This window comes from Gopherus flavomarginatus, chromosome 4 (genome assembly GCF_025201925.1).
Source record: "Gopherus flavomarginatus isolate rGopFla2 chromosome 4, rGopFla2.mat.asm, whole genome shotgun sequence".
NCBI classification, from domain to species: domain Eukaryota; kingdom Metazoa; phylum Chordata; order Testudines; family Testudinidae; genus Gopherus; species Gopherus flavomarginatus.
Genome location: NC_066620.1, coordinates 132,910,827 through 132,929,492, shown reverse-complemented (window position 1 = coordinate 132,929,492; position 18,666 = coordinate 132,910,827). Strand labels below are relative to the sequence as shown.

Below are 18,666 nucleotides of genomic sequence, written 5' to 3'. Positions count from 1 at the left end.
AGAACATTGCTCACTTTGGTAGATTACTGAATTGTGTCTTTAAACAAATGAGCTGAACAAAATTAGGTACAGTTTTATCTCTGTCTCTCTAATCTTGGATTTAACTATATAATTCATGTTTGCATTTATAAAAAGGCATTAATACTTTGAACATAAATTAAAAACACTTGGAAGAGAATAAATTTTGGACTTTTGAATAATTCAATCAAACTGCAGTATATCTATGCAAAATATAATGAAAAAGTGAATGTTTTAATGTATGTTTTGCCTCTTAAAGTTCAGAGCAGAAAAGGAGGAATTTCATCTTAATGTTTGTGTTACTAACTGCTTCATAACTTTTCTGACAATATGGGTAAAATATATATGTTTTAAAGAAAATAAATGCAAATGTAATAAAATGATTTAATAGACCTAATTAATTATACGCCTATGTAGAAAAGAGAGAGTTGCAGCAGAGGTATATGGCTATTGCTGATGTATTTTAATTTATTTTTATTTGGATAATACATACTTGATATAAGAACCATCATATGTCATTTCAGTGTATTCTTCATTAAATTGTAGTATACTTAATACTGTGTCATAGGAATCTTTAATTTAATTATATCTGATTTCATATTCTCTCTTAATCTTCCTTGTTGTTGTTCCATTATAGTATGTTGTAGAGAGATGTTCAGTTTAGAAAGGACGTCTTACATGCATGCAATATAAGTCTCTCATTAAAAAAAAAAAACTGAAAAAATACAAAAGTCTGACTTTGAGAATCTGTAAGCTAAAGTAGTAAATAGCAAAGTCCCATTATTTTCTATTTCTTAAAGCTTTTGTTTGAGTGTGCTTTTAAGAATCAGCACATGAATCTGTGGTAAACAACTTGAGATATACTTTGTTGACAAGAAAATGATTCTCTTATTTACAGATTTAGTTTTCAAAGGCCAGCACTAAAATGTGAATCCAGATTCACATGACCCTGACATGTGAATCATTATGTGCTTTTATTCACAAGGCTTTTGTAGTGTGGCTGAAAATGTGTCTCTGTAGGTGCTCAATACTAGCATGCTAAAATTAATGCTCTTCTACTACTTATGTGCAGTGGGGAAAATTGTATTTTCCTATGCATGTGAGTGTTGATCCAACTTCAGCACAACCACTGAGCATTTTTACCTCAGGTGCTCTTACTCTTTGGGGAATTGTTAAAGGTTAGTGAGTTTATAAATGTCTTCTGCTTTTCTGTGCAATGTGGAAAGTGGTAGTAATTAGTAACAAATTGTATGTGCTGTTGCTGGGATTTGTTTATATAATTACACACAGAAAACTATGAGAAAAGAACATTATTAAGCTTGCAAAGCCAAGGACTCAAAGTTAAGAGATGCCAGAATTAAGGTTGCCTGTACTTGTCCATCCTGCAATGGGCAAATTCCACTCAGATAAAAGATATCTGTTCTGTTTCAGAAAGTCTCACATCCCAAGCAGGTTCTCATTTGCCTTTTCTTGTCTGCAAAAACCCACAAGTCAAGAAATGCAATGCTGAAGATTCATCTTCTGGAGCAATCTGAATGGCATTGGATCCAGAAGAACTGAGCTCCAAGACCCATCTAATACTCAAGTCTATATCTTCCAGTGAATTTGATGCTTCAGATGTAAAAGCAGGGTGTTGAATGGGGTCACCCCAAACACTGATGAAGGACCTCTGTCCTCCATAGAACCCCCCCCCCCAAAAAAAGAGAGAATCAGAGGCCAAACAACTCTTCTTCTTACTGCCTAATGACTTCTCCTTCTAGTCCCCAAACAAGATAATAGCCTCAGTACCTATACCAGCACTGGATGATTTCAGGACCTTTCAAGAACTTCTGATGCAGATCAGAGATGCCCTGGGCATTGTGACTTTGGTCATCTCCCATAAGTCTCGTGAGCTACTTATCATATCGTTGACCACTGGTCTCACCAGGATTGCCTTCCACATGAATGAAAGCCTCCTAGATCTGGCCAGAGCCTTGTGGCAAATGCCAACAACTTATAACACCGTGAGTGAAACATGTAGAGAAATAATACAGGTATCCTCTCCATGCCTGGGATTCAAGTAATTTTACACCCACCAGGACTCATCTCTAAGGGCAAGGATCCTAGATGCTTAGATATTTTTGGAGCAAGGCCAACCGCCAGGCTTTATTGACCAAATATGACTTTTTAACAATAGACAGGGTGACACCTTTCCAGGCCAGGCTGCCTCACAAAAGAGAGGAGCTGAAAAACACTAAAAGAAGGCCAACTGGTGGCCAAGATAACCCTGCAGGCAGCGATGGATACCTGTGACACGCCATCCAGGTCTATAACTGCCTGCATATGATCATGCAGAGAGTTGTGTAGCTCCAAGCCTCATATATCCCTCACAAGGTTCAAGCCATGAATGATGGCTTGCTCATTGAGGGCTCAGAGTTGTTCATCGAACTAACCAATAGCATCCTACATTTACTGGAAGATTCCAAAGTGACCCTGTGTTTGTTGGCTATCTATACTTCCCCATCCTCAACCATACAGCCCTCAGCCATTGCACCAGCAGAGACCATGTTCCCTATCTTACCACAGACAAATGCAGTACCCTGACAGAAACATTTGAGGTAGAGCAAGGGGAGTCAACTCTCCCCAACTTCGGCCCCAAGTTCCATAATGATAGCTTGTCAGCAAATTTGATGGGAGGTCAAGATCTGCTTAGGAACCAATTCAAAGAGGACAACCTTTGGAAGTCACCTGAACCCATTCCACTGGGTGTGATCTGCTGGAGATCGCAGCCTGGGGCTACCCCATCACCATCCCTCTTCAGGGATCCTGATCATGAGAGCCTATTACAAACAGAAACGGCCTCAGTCCATCACATGACATCACGTTAATACCCAAGTAGTTCATCAGCAGGGTTGAAACCGTTAGATCTACTCTTAGGTATGCCATTTTCAGTTTACAGAGTAAATGATAGCAATAGTAGGTTATTAACCTCTTTATGGACCAGTACCAGAGAGAGATGGGACACTTTGCCAGCAGGTTTTGGAGATACTTGCAGACAGCAGAGGCTGTGAAACTCAAGAATCTGTTCTTCCATTCCAAGTCTGAGGGAAGTGTGCTGTAGGGCAGTGGTTCTCGACCTTTTTCTTTCTGAGGCCCCCTCTAAAATGCTATAAAAACTCCAAGGCCCAGCTGTGCCACAACTGTGTTTTTTGCATATAAAAGCCAGGGCCAGCGTTAAGTGGTAGCAAGCAGGGCAATTGCCAGGGGCCCTACACCACAGGGCTTTGGCTTCAGCCCTGATGGTCAGACTCAGGGCCCAGGGCTGCAGTCCTGCACGGTGGGACTTTGGCTTTCTGCCCTGGGCCCTAGGAAGTCTAATGCTGGCCATGCTTGGCAGACCCTCTGAAACCTGCTCTTGGCCCCCCAGGGGGCCCTAGACCCCTGGTTGAGAACCACTGCTCTAAGGAGCATAGACTCTACTGCCCATTTCCCCCAAGCTGACCCTTTCTGTGCCATCCTCTCCAATCTGTCCCAGTCTTATCTACCCCAGCTCTGACTTTGTCCCAGTCTCATAGTCCCATTCTCCTCACATACTCAATCCCATTCCTCAGGCCTTACCCCTTCAGATTCCAGAACCAGTGTCCCACTGCTGCTACTCAGTTTCCTTGCCCAGGCAGTCTCAGTTCTCTCCCCAAATCCCTGATTTGTTGGTCTCTCTCCTCCCTGGCTGTCACCCCCACTGACTCCCAGTCCCATCCAATCTGTGTCTCCTCACCTCCCCTGACTTCTTGTCACAGTCTCTGTGCCAAGCTAGTCCCAGTTCGGCCCCGCCCCAGGTCTTTATCAGATGTCTCCATTTCCACCCCAGCCCTCTAGTTCCTAAACTTAGTCTTCTTTCCCAGCCAATCTCAGGTTACACTGTAGCCCCAATCTCCATCCCTCAGGTTCCTTGTCCCAATCTACTCACCAAGTCCTCCCTCCACCCTGGCTCTTGTCTCGTCTGTATTTGAATCAGATGACTTCCTCCCTCCTTCATACTGTCTTGATGCCAGCAGGTGGGGGGAGGGGAGGTTTGTTTATAGAGACCACAGGAGAGACAGGCTTCCTTACTCAGTTCTGGTACCTGGCCCCATCCCAGCCTGCAACAGCCATTATAGCAAAAGTCTTCTTTAGCTCTGGGATGGAGCATGCTCACTGCTCTGTGGAACAAGTGTATGTAAAATCTGGTCAGCACTAGGAACTGGGAGAAGATGGAGCATGGTCAGTGAGGATGGATTCTTTAGAGATTTAAGCTATTAAACTCTAGCAAGTCTCTGAGTTTGTGAAAACTGATTTTTTTTTCCCCCCAGAGGTTTATAACTTGGGCAAATTTGGCCAAGGCTCATTTCTGACACAAAGGGTACCATTGTCATATTTCAAAGCATGGTGGTGCTAGAACTTTCCAAAGAAAAGGCCACCTAAATTTTACCGTGGAATAACTTATTTTCTTCTAATATTGTTCTTGGAAACCATTGAACCATTTTGGTTGAGCCTTAAAAAAAATATTCAGCCTCAGTGAGCAGAGCACCCAGCCCAGTTGGGATCAAGGCTCTGCACACTCTGGTTGTCTGGCTTGATCCTGGGGAAGGGAAGGGGCCCATGAGACCCGTCTCTGGCAAAGGGTGATGCAATTTAAGCCCCATTGCTTCTTGTCCTATCCTCAGAGGAACAATTTTTCTCTCTTCCTTGTAACAACCTTTTATGTACTTGAAAACTGTTATATCCCCTCTGTCTTCTCTTTCTCAGACTGACTAAACCTAATTTTTTCAATCTTCCCTCATAGGTCTTGTTTTCTAGATCTTTACACATTTTTGTTGCTCTTCTCTGGACTTTCTCCAATTGGTTCACATTTTTCCTGAAATGTGGCACCCAGAACTGGACACAATACTTCAGTTGAGGCCTAATCAGTGTGGAGTAGAGCAGAATTCCTTCTCGTATCTTGCTTACAACACTTCTGCTAATACATCCCAGAATGTTTGCTTTTTTTGCAACAGTGTTACACTGACTCTTATTTAGCTTGTGATCCACTATGACCCCCAGATCCCTTTCTGCAGTACTCCTTCCTAAGCAGTCGTTTCCCATTTTGTATGTGTGCAACTGATTGTTCCTTTCTAAGTGGAGTACTTTTAATTTGTCCTTATTGAATTTCATCCTATTTACTTCAGATCATTTCTCACTTCTCATGTCTTTTTCCTCTCCCTTCCCGCACTCTTCACTCTTTTTTTTATTTCCCTATTCCTCAATAGTTATGCTTCCCACCTCAGCAGTATCCATTGATAGCTATGTTCCCTGCAGATTCTGTACATAGCATCTTGTAGTTCTAAGTAACAATCATACTTGTTAAAATGTACAGCTTTTTTCTGTCTGTCTAGTTTTTAAATCTGATCTAGTTTATGTAATAGTGGACATCAGTAGTGCCTATTATAGTTGAGTTGCAAAACAGCTTCCACTTTTTAGTCACTGTTGACAGAATGAGAACATTCTGAAAGTTTGCCTTTTGGGGTTAAACTTGCTATGCTTAGTCTCTGATCATAAATAAGTTTTGGAATGTTGTAGGAAAATTCCTCTATAAATTATTTCTCAGGAGTGTACAGAGTGAGAATACTTTCCCCCTTTAAAATAATACCATGCTTTTTGAGCCATGTTACAGCAAAAATGGCTTGTGTTAGAAACTTGTCATGAAAGTAGTCATAATTAAGGTACTGTTTGGTTTGAAATATATTACTTTTGGTTTAAAAAGGTACAACTATTTAAAAATTATTTCTATGTGCACCGTAGAAAATGTCCTTTTAGTACAGAGTAAAATAAAGATACACTGCACAGTGTGTAAAAAGTTAAATGTTCATTTGTTAATTTGAAAAAGCTACAAGAACATTATAGCTAGTCTAAACAGCTCTGGAGTCAGAGAGCTTATGAGATCGGCTGGTGGAGCTTGTAAGTTCTAGAACTGAATTAGCTTCATTTTCCTCCCCTTTTTTCTCCTTTCTGTCCTCTTTATTTCCTCTTAAGAAGTTATGTAGAAAATGGAATGAAAAGCTCTGTTGATGCAACCTTGGATTCCATACTTAAAAATCTCGAATCTGATATCAAAATGTTCAGATTCCAGCACTATTATTAACTCTTTGGTGCCAGGGTGGATATAAATCAATTAAAAATTGATTTTTTTTAAATTTAAATTGAATACAGATTTATTTTAAAAAACCCTGTTTATAATTATAATTAAACTTGAAATTGACATCCTCTGTTAAGGCCTGGGCTTACTATAATTGGTTAAAATTTCACATTTAAAAATTAAACAATACATGTTTGCTGCCAGACTTTAAAGGAAAGCCACCACTGAACAGTGAAAGTCACTGTGTGAACGCCTGGAACTAGACTTTGTTGAACTGCCTAAACCAGCTTTTAACATGAATAGCCTTTTCCGCAGGTGCAGAGAGAATATTTTCTTCATTTTAGTTTATTCAACTAATTCAGTTCAGTGACTGGTTCAGCTGAAGTTAAACCACTTGGGAGTTGAAAAATCAGGAAAGTTTGTTTTCTCTTTCTAATCTTTGGATAAAAAGCAGGTGTGAGAGAATGAGATCTACTAGTTCTAAAGCAGAGGTGGGTAAACTACGGCCCGTGGGCCACATCCGGCCCACAGGACCTTCCAGCCCAGCCCCTGAGCTCCTGCCCTGGAAGGCTCGCCCCTGCCCTTCCCCCGCAGCCTCAGCGTGCCGTGCCGCTAGCACAGTGCTCCAGGTGGCTGGGCAGTGCAGCTGCAGAAACCGACCTGACTCTGTGCTCTGTGCTGCACAGTGGCGTGGCTGGCTCCAGCCGAGCAGTGCAGCTGTAGCACGGCCAGCCACCAGTGTTCCAGGCAGCGCGGTAAGGGGGTGGGCAGGGAGCAAGGGGGGTTGGATAAAGGGCAGAGGAGTTTGGGGTGGTGCTCAGAGGGTGGGGGTGTGGATAGGAGTCGAGACAGTCAGAGGGTGGGGAACAGGAAGGTTGAATGAGTGCAGGGTCCTGGGGGGCAGTCAGGAAGAAGGGAGGTGTTGGATGGGGCAGCAGGAGGCAGTAAGGGGCAGGGGTTCTGGGGGTGGTCAGGGAGAAGGAGTGGTTGGATGGGGCAGGGGTCCTGGGGCCGGGGTGCAGTCAAGAATGAGAGGAGGAGTTGGATGGGGTGGCAGGGGGCAGTCGGATGGCAGTGAGGGGACGGAGTGGGGGAGGGGTAGATGGGGCAGGGCTCCCAGGGAGTGCTGTCAGGGAGTGAGAAGCAGGGTGAGAGAGGGGGCAGGGGCCGGGCCACGCCTGGCTGTTTGGGGAGGCACATCCTCCCCTAACCGGCCCTCCATACAATTTCCGAAACTCGATGCGGCCCTCAGGCCAAAAAGTTTGCCCATCCCTGTTCTAAAGTTTTGAAGAGCATGGTGACCAGAGACAGTCAGTTCAATTCAGTACTTTCTTTGTTTAATAATTCAGTTAGTTTTTAAATGCAAAACGTGTTTTGATAAGTTATTATGTATCCAGCTCCAAAGGTAGTTTTATTTTACTAATAAAAAAATAAAATGCTGTTTTGTGCATTTTAATTGAATTTTAATTTCTATAGAAATAGAGGTTGACACAAATCACAAGTAACAAATTAATCTAGTAAATAAGAGAGGCATCTTTCACTACTTTCTAATATTATGAGAAATGTAAAAACTAAGTCTAAATAAATGTTAATCCATGTAATTGCTTAAACAAATGTATATAGATATAGTGTATCCTCCTGGTTAGCTAAAAGAAGCACCAAATTTAGTGTAAAGGCTCTATATAGTTACAAATCAATATGCTTTGATTCTCTTTGGATTGATAACCATTAATCTTGCTTTCAGAAAATGAAAAAGTAGAAATGTGAAACAAGTTTTAAAAATTATGATTTAAACCAAGGTTTCCTGCTTGCTGATTCAATAGTAACAAAAATCAGTGATTTAAATAAATCTACCCATTTTTTGCACATATATAGTATGGCTATTCTAATGTATTTCATAATATAATTCTGTTTATCATAGATTATAAAACCTAATATACTATTTAGAATTTTACTGAATTTCCTGATGTTTGATCATTTTTAACTGTCTGCCTTAATGTTGCATAAATGCTCCCCTGCCCCCCTCCCTTTTCTTATGCATGCTGCTTGTTCTTTCTGTTTTACACCTATAAACTATGAAATACTAAAATCGGAGATGGGGGTGTGTGAGAGGGAGATTGTATGCAAACTTTTTAACATTTAGACCTGTTACCTCAAAAATGTTAATGCTAATTTTTTCTGGCTTTGATTAAGGAACGTGAAAAAAGAAAGCATGAAAGGATTCTGAGTGAAGAACTTGTTGGTGCAGTGACATATCTCAATCAATTTTTACCCCCAGAACATGCTATTGTGTATATTCCTTGGGATATGGCCAAATACACAAAAAGGTGGGCAAATTCTTTCTCTGTATGGATGTCTTCATAGTTCATAACTGGTCAGTGACAGGGATAAATGTTTTTTACATTTCTTTGCTATATCTTGCCAGTGTGAGGGTGGTTTTAGGAGATCAGAACAGTTTTACAGGTGTGAGGAGGGAGGACGTTCTGTTTCATGAAGGATTTTGAGATTTCAAAATTTGGTTGGTTTGTTCCAAAAATCTGGTGAAAACCAAAATTTGAAATGACTTAAAATTTTCCTTTGGAGAGAAAAGCCTTATAACAGGTCAATTGAAATGTTTTGACAAAATAATTCTGTTTTTATTTGTATTATAATGCAAAATTAAATTTTGAAACAGTCATTTCAAGGCAAAACAAAATCAAAACATACCATTCCAAAAATGTGAAAGTAGGATATTTTGACATTCTCAGAACTTTTTTCTAGTTTTCTTCCAAAAAAGATATTCAGGTGAAATCAATCTGATTTCATGAATCTTTTTTATATCAACAGAACCACCCATTCTGATACAATATAGCTCTGCCTAAGTTTCTCTAACCACTCCTATTTTATCATGTATTTTTATCAGTCAGATGATTTGCACCTCTCCAGGCCTTTTGACACATGCCATATTTGTCTTCCACAAGTATCTTTATCTGTACTTACCAAGCTGCTGTTTCAGCCTAATTCTGAAAATGCTTTTTCTTCACTGCCTTTGTGCATTCCCATTTGTGGAATATGGCACATGCATGTTGAGCCTGTGGAATATCCTTGAACAGCCATGTCGTGGGAGGTTCATGAGTGATCTAGGATGAGGGTGACATCATTGTCCTACACCAGGGGTTGGCAACCTTTCAGAAGTGCTGTGCTGAATCTTCATTTATTCACTCTAATTTAAGGTTTCGTGTGCCAGTAATACATTTTAATGTTTTTAGAAGGTCTTTTTCTATAAGTCTATAATATGTAACTAAACTATTGATGTATGTAAAGTAAATAAGGTTTTTTAGATGTTTAAAAAGCTTCATTTAAAATTAAACTAAAATGCAGAGCCCCCTGGACCGGTGGCCAGGACCTGGGCAGTGTGAGTGCTACTGAAAATCAGCTCGCATGCCGCCTTCGGCACGTGTGCCATAGGTTGCCTACCCCTGCCCTACACTATGTAAGGCAGCACATCCTCCAACTGCATCAGTTCCATTGCTGCAGAGAGTTAACTGAACCTTGCTTTTATGTCCTCAGGCTAAATTATTATAGTCTAATTCTTTTACCCTTCAGTAATTAACAATTTTTAGATAGTGTAGTATGGGTTATCGTAACCTAGATATCTACCTTGGGTATTCTCTAGCCCATGAGTCTTGTAGGAGCTTCAAGAAATGTCGTGTCCATGTCAGAAGCCTCATATGCCAGGGTTGGGGGACAGACTGTGAATCCTAGTGTGTAGTTAGTCATGTCTTCACTTTCCACACATTTGAGGGAGACACATTTGTGTGATGACCTGGGTAACTATAGGCCAGTTAGTCTGACATCAGTCCCAGCCAAAATAAGGGGGAAAAGTCGATACGTGATTAAATTAATAAAGATAGGAATATAATTAATATAATCAATAAACATGTTTTTTATTAAAAATAAATCTTGTCCAACAAACCAGATTTCATTCTTTGCGATTTAAGGTTTGATTGCTAATGGTAACTACAATACTTATACTTTTGGAAACCATTTGACTTAGTACCACCACATGACATTCTGATTTTAAAAAATTGACAATCTATACAGTATTAATAAAGCATATTAAATAGATTGAACTGGATGACTGATAGATATCCAGAAGTCATTTTCAGTGAAGATTCATCATTGAATGGGGGATTTCTAATTGGGTTTTACAACCATTGGTACTAGGCCTGAAGCTATTCAACATTTGCATCAATAATCTGGAATTAATTATAAAATCACTGATGATAAAATGTAGATGATGCAAAGATTGGTGGAATGGTTAATTTTAATCATTTACCAATGTCCCTTTTTAATTATGTGAAGTGAGAAAAACTGGCATGAAAACACTGTTGACATAATGTTTGGTCAGTAGATATGAAAGAAAATCACTGACAGGAGACTTTCAAACCAGTGAAAATTCGAGAACAGTATTCAGTATTTGTTTTTTCTCCCCATAGCAAACTGTGTAATGTCCTGGATAGATTGAATGTAATTGCGGAAAGTGTAGTGAAGAAAACAGGATTCTTTGTAAATCGTCCTGATTCCTACTGCAGCATCTTGCGGCCAGATGAAAAGTATGTATGAAAACAAGAAAAGGAAACAGGGTAGGATGAGTTTGTGCGGGGGGGAGGTGAGTGTACATAAACCTCTGTGTGTGTATGTATAAATATAGACACACATGCTTATACACATGAAATATTCCTAAATCCCTGCAATATGTACTCTCTCTCTAACATGGCTTTTTAAGGATTGCAGTAATGTGAAAATTAAAATTTAATGTCCAGTTAGAGTGAAAAAGACTGCAACCAAAGGGACATAGTCTATAATTACCCACACACTGAACAAGTGTAAAATATGCCGCTAATTATGCTACTTGTATCTTCAGGGTAAATGTGTACTTGTGCAAGTTGGTGGTTCTTGCTACAATAAACACTTTACAGATTAAGTCTGAAGTGTTCATTTTCCCCCTTTATATTTAAACAGTTCCTGAATTCTTGAAAGATCTAACAAACAGTTCTTGTTCTGAGAACAGCTTCTTTTGCTGCTTCAGGGCATGCACTTCATGTTGTATTGCATGCTTGAAAGCAAGATATGCAGTATCTGAACAGATAAAGCAAGTACAATTTTGAATTTAAAGAAAGCGTTTTCTAAGGAATGCCAGGAAATATACCTGTCATCTAAACTTGCTAGTTCCTACCCTTGTATACATTGTAAGAAATTCATATTTTTAGAAAAAAAATTAAAAAATGTCTAGGGAAGACAGATTATTTTTTATTATAACTTTTTAGAACATTGCAGAAGTTATCTGATACACTGTATGTTCCCAAATCTCTAAACTGCAAATAAGTTATTTAATTTTCAAATTAATGATAAAATGGGATGTGAAATCAGTTTTTACTTTGAAACCTCAATTCAGCCCTCATTGATTTATGACATACTTGAAATGTGTATATTTTATGCAATTTTTTTAGGCTTATTATGGAAAATTCCTTCAACCTGTCCATAAACATTAGTTAAATATTTTATGTGATCACTTTCCCAACTTGAGGGAAATCTCTGTATTCTGATAAGGTCTATAACTTGCATTTTGGTTTTGGAGGTGGAGAGAAGCATATTGTACTTGGCTTTCTTGGACTAATTTGTTGTGAGCCTTAGCACACACTTATTCCAATACTGGACTTCTTGCATTGCAAGCTAATTGCAACTCATGTCCTACCAGATATGTATAGTCGCATTTTCACCCACTCATGTGTATTTTCAACCACTCAGATTTCAGACTCATTTTTAGCAGATTATTAAATTCTTCTCTCTATTTCACTGAGCCAGATACACATGACATGACCTATAATCCTTACATTAAGTAAACTTTGTAAGGCATGGTATTTTGTTTCCCTTCCAGATGGAATGAACTGGGAGGTTTTGTTGTTCCCACTGGTCGCTTACAGGTATTGAAATAATATTGGTTTTTTATTACAACAAAGTTTTATTGACTTTAAGTCAGTAGTCTGATAGGACAGGATGCTTTCAAAGAGCCATCTACCATAGGTGCAGCAGCAAGTATTGTTCATGAATCAGTAGATGACTGTTTCTCCTCTGAGTCAGTACTTTACTAATATAAATATATATTTTATAGTAACGCCCAGAGCCCTGAAATGGGTTTAGGATCACGCTGTCTTTGGATGGTGCTAGAAAAAAATGTGCTGCTGGAAATATCTTCTTGCCAAATGAAATCTGAGAAATATATTACATTTTAAATTTAATTTCCATTTCTGAAGCTAGCAATAGTGGCACCAGTCTTGCTGAAAGTTGCTATCCTTTGTAACATTAACCGTACGTAGGCAACAAGCCACACAGTACAGTGCTTTTAATAATTTTTTTTACATCTTGTCTTATAATCAGAAAAAATGTACTGTTCAATATTGAGAAAACTACATTGTTCAAACATTAAAATTTTAGTTGAGTGTGGAATAAACATGCTTCAGTCCAATAGTAAATAGCTGAGTGAGCCTAATTTTAATCTCTCTAAAAGAGAAAAAACATGCAAGCCATTTGAATATTGCCTTGATTTATACATCTTCAGGTATTGCATGCCTACCTGTCTGTCGTGCATTAACAAAATAAGCCATAAATCAGATCTCATTCATATGAAAATATTATATGGTATTTATGCTTTCAGCTCTTCAGATTATAAAATACCAAGCCTTATGTAGGCATTATGGAATTGAAGAACACAGACACAGGTGGTATTTAGAAAGATATGCAGATTGTTATATTTAACGGAACTTGTACATCTGTTGCCTATGAATAGGAGGGTTGACAATATAAACATCGTTGTCCTATGGCCACAGCAATATGATAGCATGCTTTGTTTTTTATATTTCAGCGTTAGTAGCAAGACTTAAAAATTGAAACTTTTTATTTTTACATTGCAGTGGCACCCAACATTTTTTTTTGCAATAAATCATAAGTTTGTTTATGAGAGGAAGGAAGAGTTTAATGTTTCAGGAAGCTGATAATAGTGAAACTCTTTTGAATTGAAGCTTTAGCGGTTTTCTGTAACATAGACAATTGCAGCCTAAATTATTTAAGATCTTGACCTATTCATGCAAGATTTTGAATAATTAAGTGTTTGAGTAAGCATGAATGTAATGATTGGGAACTGGTTGAAGAATCCCCCATTTATTCTTTCTTCTTTCCTAGACTGGTGTTCTTCGAACCAATTGTGTTGACTGTTTAGATCGCACTAACACAGCCCAGTTCATGGTGGGGAAGTGTGCTTTAGCCTATCAGCTCTATTCTTTGGGGTTGATTGATAAACCCAATCTGCAATTTGACACAGATGCTGTTAGGTAAGATATTTCACTGTTAGTAAAATATGTTGTTTTTTTCCTGGCATTAATTTTGTAACAAATATTAAACAGTTATCTTTTTCTGTGGCTTTTTATATTTTGTTGTTTTCATAGTATTTTCACTTAAAGAAAAATTAATGTTTAAATCAAACTAATGTTCAGATCATTTTTTCAGCTCACTGAATTATCCATTCATCCCTCTGTATGACATTTAACATAGAAATCAATGTAACTTCAAGATTACCTTTATTTGATTAGTATGCTTCTCAGGCTCCTTTCAGGATAACAAAACTGAGCACTTCTCTTTTGATGCTTAAAATTCAAATGTGAAAACTCTGTCCTTTAAATAAACATAATAAGTGTTTTATAAAGCTTTTAATTTTTGCTTTGCAGTTTGCCTTTAAAGTGAGCTAAGCATAATTTTTTGCCAGATGTTTCCACTAACCAGAAATACAATGCAGAGATACATTTCAACTTATTTTTCTTCATTTTCCTTTCTACAGTATCTTCTTGGTACAATCTGGTGCATTGAGGGGGAAGGGGGGGATGGAACGCATCCTTCTGCAACCTCTCTCTGAACATTTTCCGATTATACACATGTGCCTTTGATGCTGAGTTTGGAACCTTCTGAATATTAGTGACAATTAAAGCTTGCAAGAGTGTTCACTCAGGGATTTGGACATTTTGGCCTGATTGTATAAATATGAGGGACAATTGAGGCCACATTGTTTTTCTTATTATTGTAATAGAGACCTCTGAACTCATGGTTTCAGGTAGTTTAGTATTTCTTGCATAGTGTAGCTTATTGGAGCAGCAGGATTGAGGGAGATATTTCCATTGTTTTTGTTTTAAAGTAAAGATTGACTATTACTCATAAAATCCTTTCTTGGTGTTCATGCTGATGGGGTGTTTGGTTTGTTCATAATATTGACTCTAATCAGTTTGGTGTTCTTAACTTCCTGTTAGTGCTGCTTGAATTTCCTGATGGCAGATTCAAAGCATTTGGGGTTTGAGGTGAGTCTCCTGTAATGGAAAGATGCCAGTCTCAGACCAACATGCTTGCCTTCATTGTTTTGGATAAAGACATAGCTACAGTCTTTATCTGGTAGTCCTACAAAGGGAATTGCCTGTCACTGTTCCTAGGGGAAGAATGGCTCCTCCACGTTTCCCTCAGCTTTACTGCAGTCTTGGCTAAATGCTTTGGCATAAACAGTTATCTCTGCACAAGGGTGCTCGAGCAAAGGAATGTGAGTCAGATCTGTATTCTGCTTCTAAGAAGCCTAAAAAAAGACTGCTGGATCTCTGAAGTTGCAGGATCCAGAGATGGTGATGCATATGAAGAAGCACCACCACATATCTGAGAGGTCTCTCCTATTCTTATTCCCATTCAAAGAGTCATAATAAGCATAGATCTGGGAAGACCTTTGTTACTAGAGGGTTTAGTGGCCTTCCTGTTGAAACAGATTGAACAACTTTCAATCCCAGAGGCAGACCCCTTTGGAACAGTCACCTGCTCAATACCGCAGTTCTCTGACACAACCATATTTCTCCAAGCAGAAGTGAATAGAGGCAGAAGAAACTGTTTTGCTGCTTTGCCTTTGAGGCACCACGTTTGATGGGACATCAGAAAACCTCCAGAGCATATTACCCTTGCAATTCCTTTTGATCTTCCACTTCACTGGCCCCTTTTCTCTTGGGTATTTAGGGATTTTTTTTGCCTTTGGACAGTTGTATGACTTACTGTTGTGCTTGCTACGTACTTGTTTCTGCTTTTTGAAGATAGATCAAGATGTGTTACTTTATGTGGCCTTCTGTGTATGGATATCTTCTTCAATTATGTTTTATAAATCTCTTCACTTGCTGAATGATTTTTAGATTAGATTTTCAGATTTACTCATCAGAACAGTGGAGGAATTATTTGAGATCATGCACAGAAGCTCCGTCTATACATCTTCCTCCTATGCATCTACCAGAACTTGAATTTCTAGGAAGGAAAGGGAGAAAAAAATTCTGAAAATTCTCATAATGCCAAAAAGCCAGAATAAGCAAACCTATCTGTTTTTTGAATAAAATAAGACAGGGTACTATGCTAGTTTCCATCGTTTTCTCAACTCTTAAGTCCAGAAACAGACTTGAACTTTTTAAAAGTTATTATATAACCTCTACCCCAATATAATGCAACCCGATATAACATGAATTTTGATACAACGCAGTAAAGCAGTGCTCCGAAGGGGTGGGGCTGCTCACTCCGGCGGATCAAAGCAAGTTCAATATAATGTGGTTTCACCTATAACGTGGTAAGATTTTTTTTTTTTTGGCTCCTGAGGACAGCGTTATATTGGGGTAGAGGTGTAGTAGCCAGAAATAATGTGCTGTATGACAGAAGTATTTGACTCCTATCATTTTTATACTGTTGACCTGCAAATCTGCCACTCCACATGTAATCTGTCTTTTTTTTAATCCATTTCCACATCTCATCCTTTCTCCATCTCTTTTTGGAAGGTTAAAGCTGACCTTATTTTTCTGCCCAGTCTTTTTTATCTTTCTCTTTCCTCCATTACTATGCCATCATCCTTCCTTGGGGTCACCTTTGATTCCTTCCTCTCATCCTTTCACATCTAGGCTATGTCAAAATCTTTCCACTCCCCCCCGATGCAAGTTTTTTTTTCTCTCTCACAATACATCCTGTCCTAATTTTTCATTTTGATTAAAGCAGTCGCCTCCTCTCTGATCTCCCTGACATTCACATAACAGCTCCCATTTCCAGTTTGTCTGAAATGCAGCTACTAAAATTACTATCCTCCTATGTATTTGACCACATTCACCTTTTTTTAAGTTCTCCCTTCTGTACTGCATCACATTTATACTTGTCTTGTCCCTAGTTAACGCTGACTCTTACTGTCTGACTTAGTAATGAGACAATATTTTGATATATTCAGACTTTCAAAGTTATTAATCTTTTTTCAAGGTCTTTTTAAAAAAAAAACACAAGAATGATCATATTGAGTCAGAACGATGTCCATCAAGCCCAGTTTCCTGTCTTTCAACAGTGGCCAATGCCAGATGCTTCAAAGGGAGTGAACAGAAGAGGCAATCATCAAGTGATCCATCCCCTGTCATCCAGTGCCAGCATCTGACAGTCAGAGGCTTAGGGAAACCCAGAGCATAGGGTTGTATCTCTGACCATCTTGGCTAATAGCCATTGGTGGACCTGTCCTCCATGAACTTATCTAATCCTTTTTTGAAACCAGTTAGTTTTGTCCTTCACAGCAGCCCTGGCAACAAGTTCCACAGGTGAATCCCATCTGGTCCTAGGGATTTTTTTGCTGTTTAATTTAACCTCCTCTATTGACACCCTCCATCTGGAACAGTTCTTCAGATTTGTCACCTAAAAAGAATGGCTCAGGTGTGGAATTCTCTGTCTCATCCTCTATAGTGAAAACCAGTGCAAAGAATTAATTTAGCTTCTCTACAATAGCCTTGTCTTCCATGAGTGTTCCTTTAGTATGTCGATCGTCCAGTGGCTACGCTGATTGGTTTGGCAGCTTTCTGCTTCTAATGCACTTCAAAAGTTTTTTGCTCTTAGTTTGTCTTTTGCTGGTTGCTCTTCAGATTTTTGGGGTTTTTTTGGCTTTCCTGATTATACTTTTACACCTGACTTGACAGTTTATTCTTCTATTTTCCTCATTAGGATTTGACTTCGTTTTTTGAAGGATGCCTTTTTGCCTCTAATCACCTCTTTTACTCTGTTGTTTAGCCATGATGGCATTTTTTGGTCCCATTACTATTCTTTTTAATTTGGGGTTTACATTTAATTTAAGCCTCTATTATGGTGTTACGGTATTGTCCATTAAGCTTATAGGCATTTCACTCTTGTGACTGTATCTTTCAATTTAACTGGCATCTTCATTTTTGTATAGTTCCCTTTTCTGAAGTTAAATGCTCCTTTTTTTTTTTTGGTATTTCCCCTCCACAAGGATGTTAAATTTAATTATATTATGGTTGCTGTTACGGAGTGGTTCAGCTATATTCACCTCTTGAACCACCTGTGCTCCATTTAGGACTAAATCAAGAATTGCCTCTCCCCTGGTGGGTTCCAGGACTAGCTGCTCCAAGAAATAGTTATTAATGGTGTCTAGAAACTTTATCTCTGTATCCCAGCCTGAGGTGACGTGTACACAGCCAATATGGGGATAGTTGAAATCCATCACTATTATTGAGTTTTCTATTTTTGTAGCTTCTCTAATCTCCCTGAACATGTCATGGTCACCACTGCCATCCCCGTAAGGTGGTCAATTAGTATATTCCTACTGCTATACTCTTATTATTGAAGCATGGAATTTCTAGCCACAGAGATTCTATAGCACTGTTTGATTCATTTAAGATTTTTACTATATTTGACTCTGCTTTCTTACACATGTAGTACAAATTGTGCTTACAGGTGGTTTAACAGTTAAATTTCCATAAAGACAATTTCATTGTTAAATTGCAACGGTTTTAGATGAGAGAACTCCCTCCTGAAGAGGTTATAATAGCTGAAGGCTAAATCTTGCCTGATCATCTGTAGGAGACTTAGAGCAGGATCTTTATAAAATGTATCCTTGTAGGTTTATAACTAGCAGGTTCTTTCTAAAAAGCCTGGCTGACTTGCTTATTTTGTAGGCCTTGATCAGGATATGCAGGTTGGATACAGGAGAATGAAACAAAATCACAGAGATGGGTTTAAAGTGGCATGCTGCAACTGTATTAAGTCAAGTTTATTGGCAGTGGGGGGATGATGATGATGATGATGATGGAGTCTCCCATCAAGCTCAATGGATGAGCTACAGTCACTTATTGTGATGCTGAAATGAAACCAAAGACCAATTTTAGACTTGCAGCCCTGTTCGCATGTACCACAGGTTAAGAGAATTGTAAATGAACATGTGCTGCTTTTAGCTTTACTCCTCACACATCTCTCCTTGATTGCAGCAATCCACGAGCTCTCGAAATCATTCAGACTGAGGTGGCAGAGGTGCCACCATCAGATCTTGTCAGATGCTGAGAGCTCCCAGGTATTGTGATCAGCATTGCAAGATTGGAGGTGGTTTTATTTGCAGACCAAGAAAACATTACAAAAACACACACTCAAGACAAGTTCTAGTCTGC

The 18,666-nt window shown here is 38.8% G+C and overlaps 1 protein-coding gene across 6 annotated transcripts in view; it reads left to right on the top strand.

Moving 5' to 3' along the window:
* FIG4 (FIG4 phosphoinositide 5-phosphatase) overlaps positions 1 to 18,666 on the top strand; it is a 157,398-nt gene that overhangs the window by 53,905 nt on the left and 84,827 nt on the right. For all 6 annotated transcript variants that reach the window (XR_007774117.1, XR_007774116.1, XM_050951350.1 and 3 more), the window contains exons 11-14: positions 8,342 to 8,475; positions 10,627 to 10,743; positions 12,069 to 12,114; positions 13,370 to 13,518. Coding sequence is in view for 4 of the 6 variants with exons in the window: in XM_050951350.1 (XP_050807307.1) it covers positions 8,342 to 8,475; positions 10,627 to 10,743; positions 12,069 to 12,114; positions 13,370 to 13,518 (446 nt within the window). In the remaining 2 variants the exon portion in view is untranslated. The remainder of the gene's footprint in view (positions 1 to 8,341; positions 8,476 to 10,626; positions 10,744 to 12,068; positions 12,115 to 13,369; positions 13,519 to 18,666) is intronic.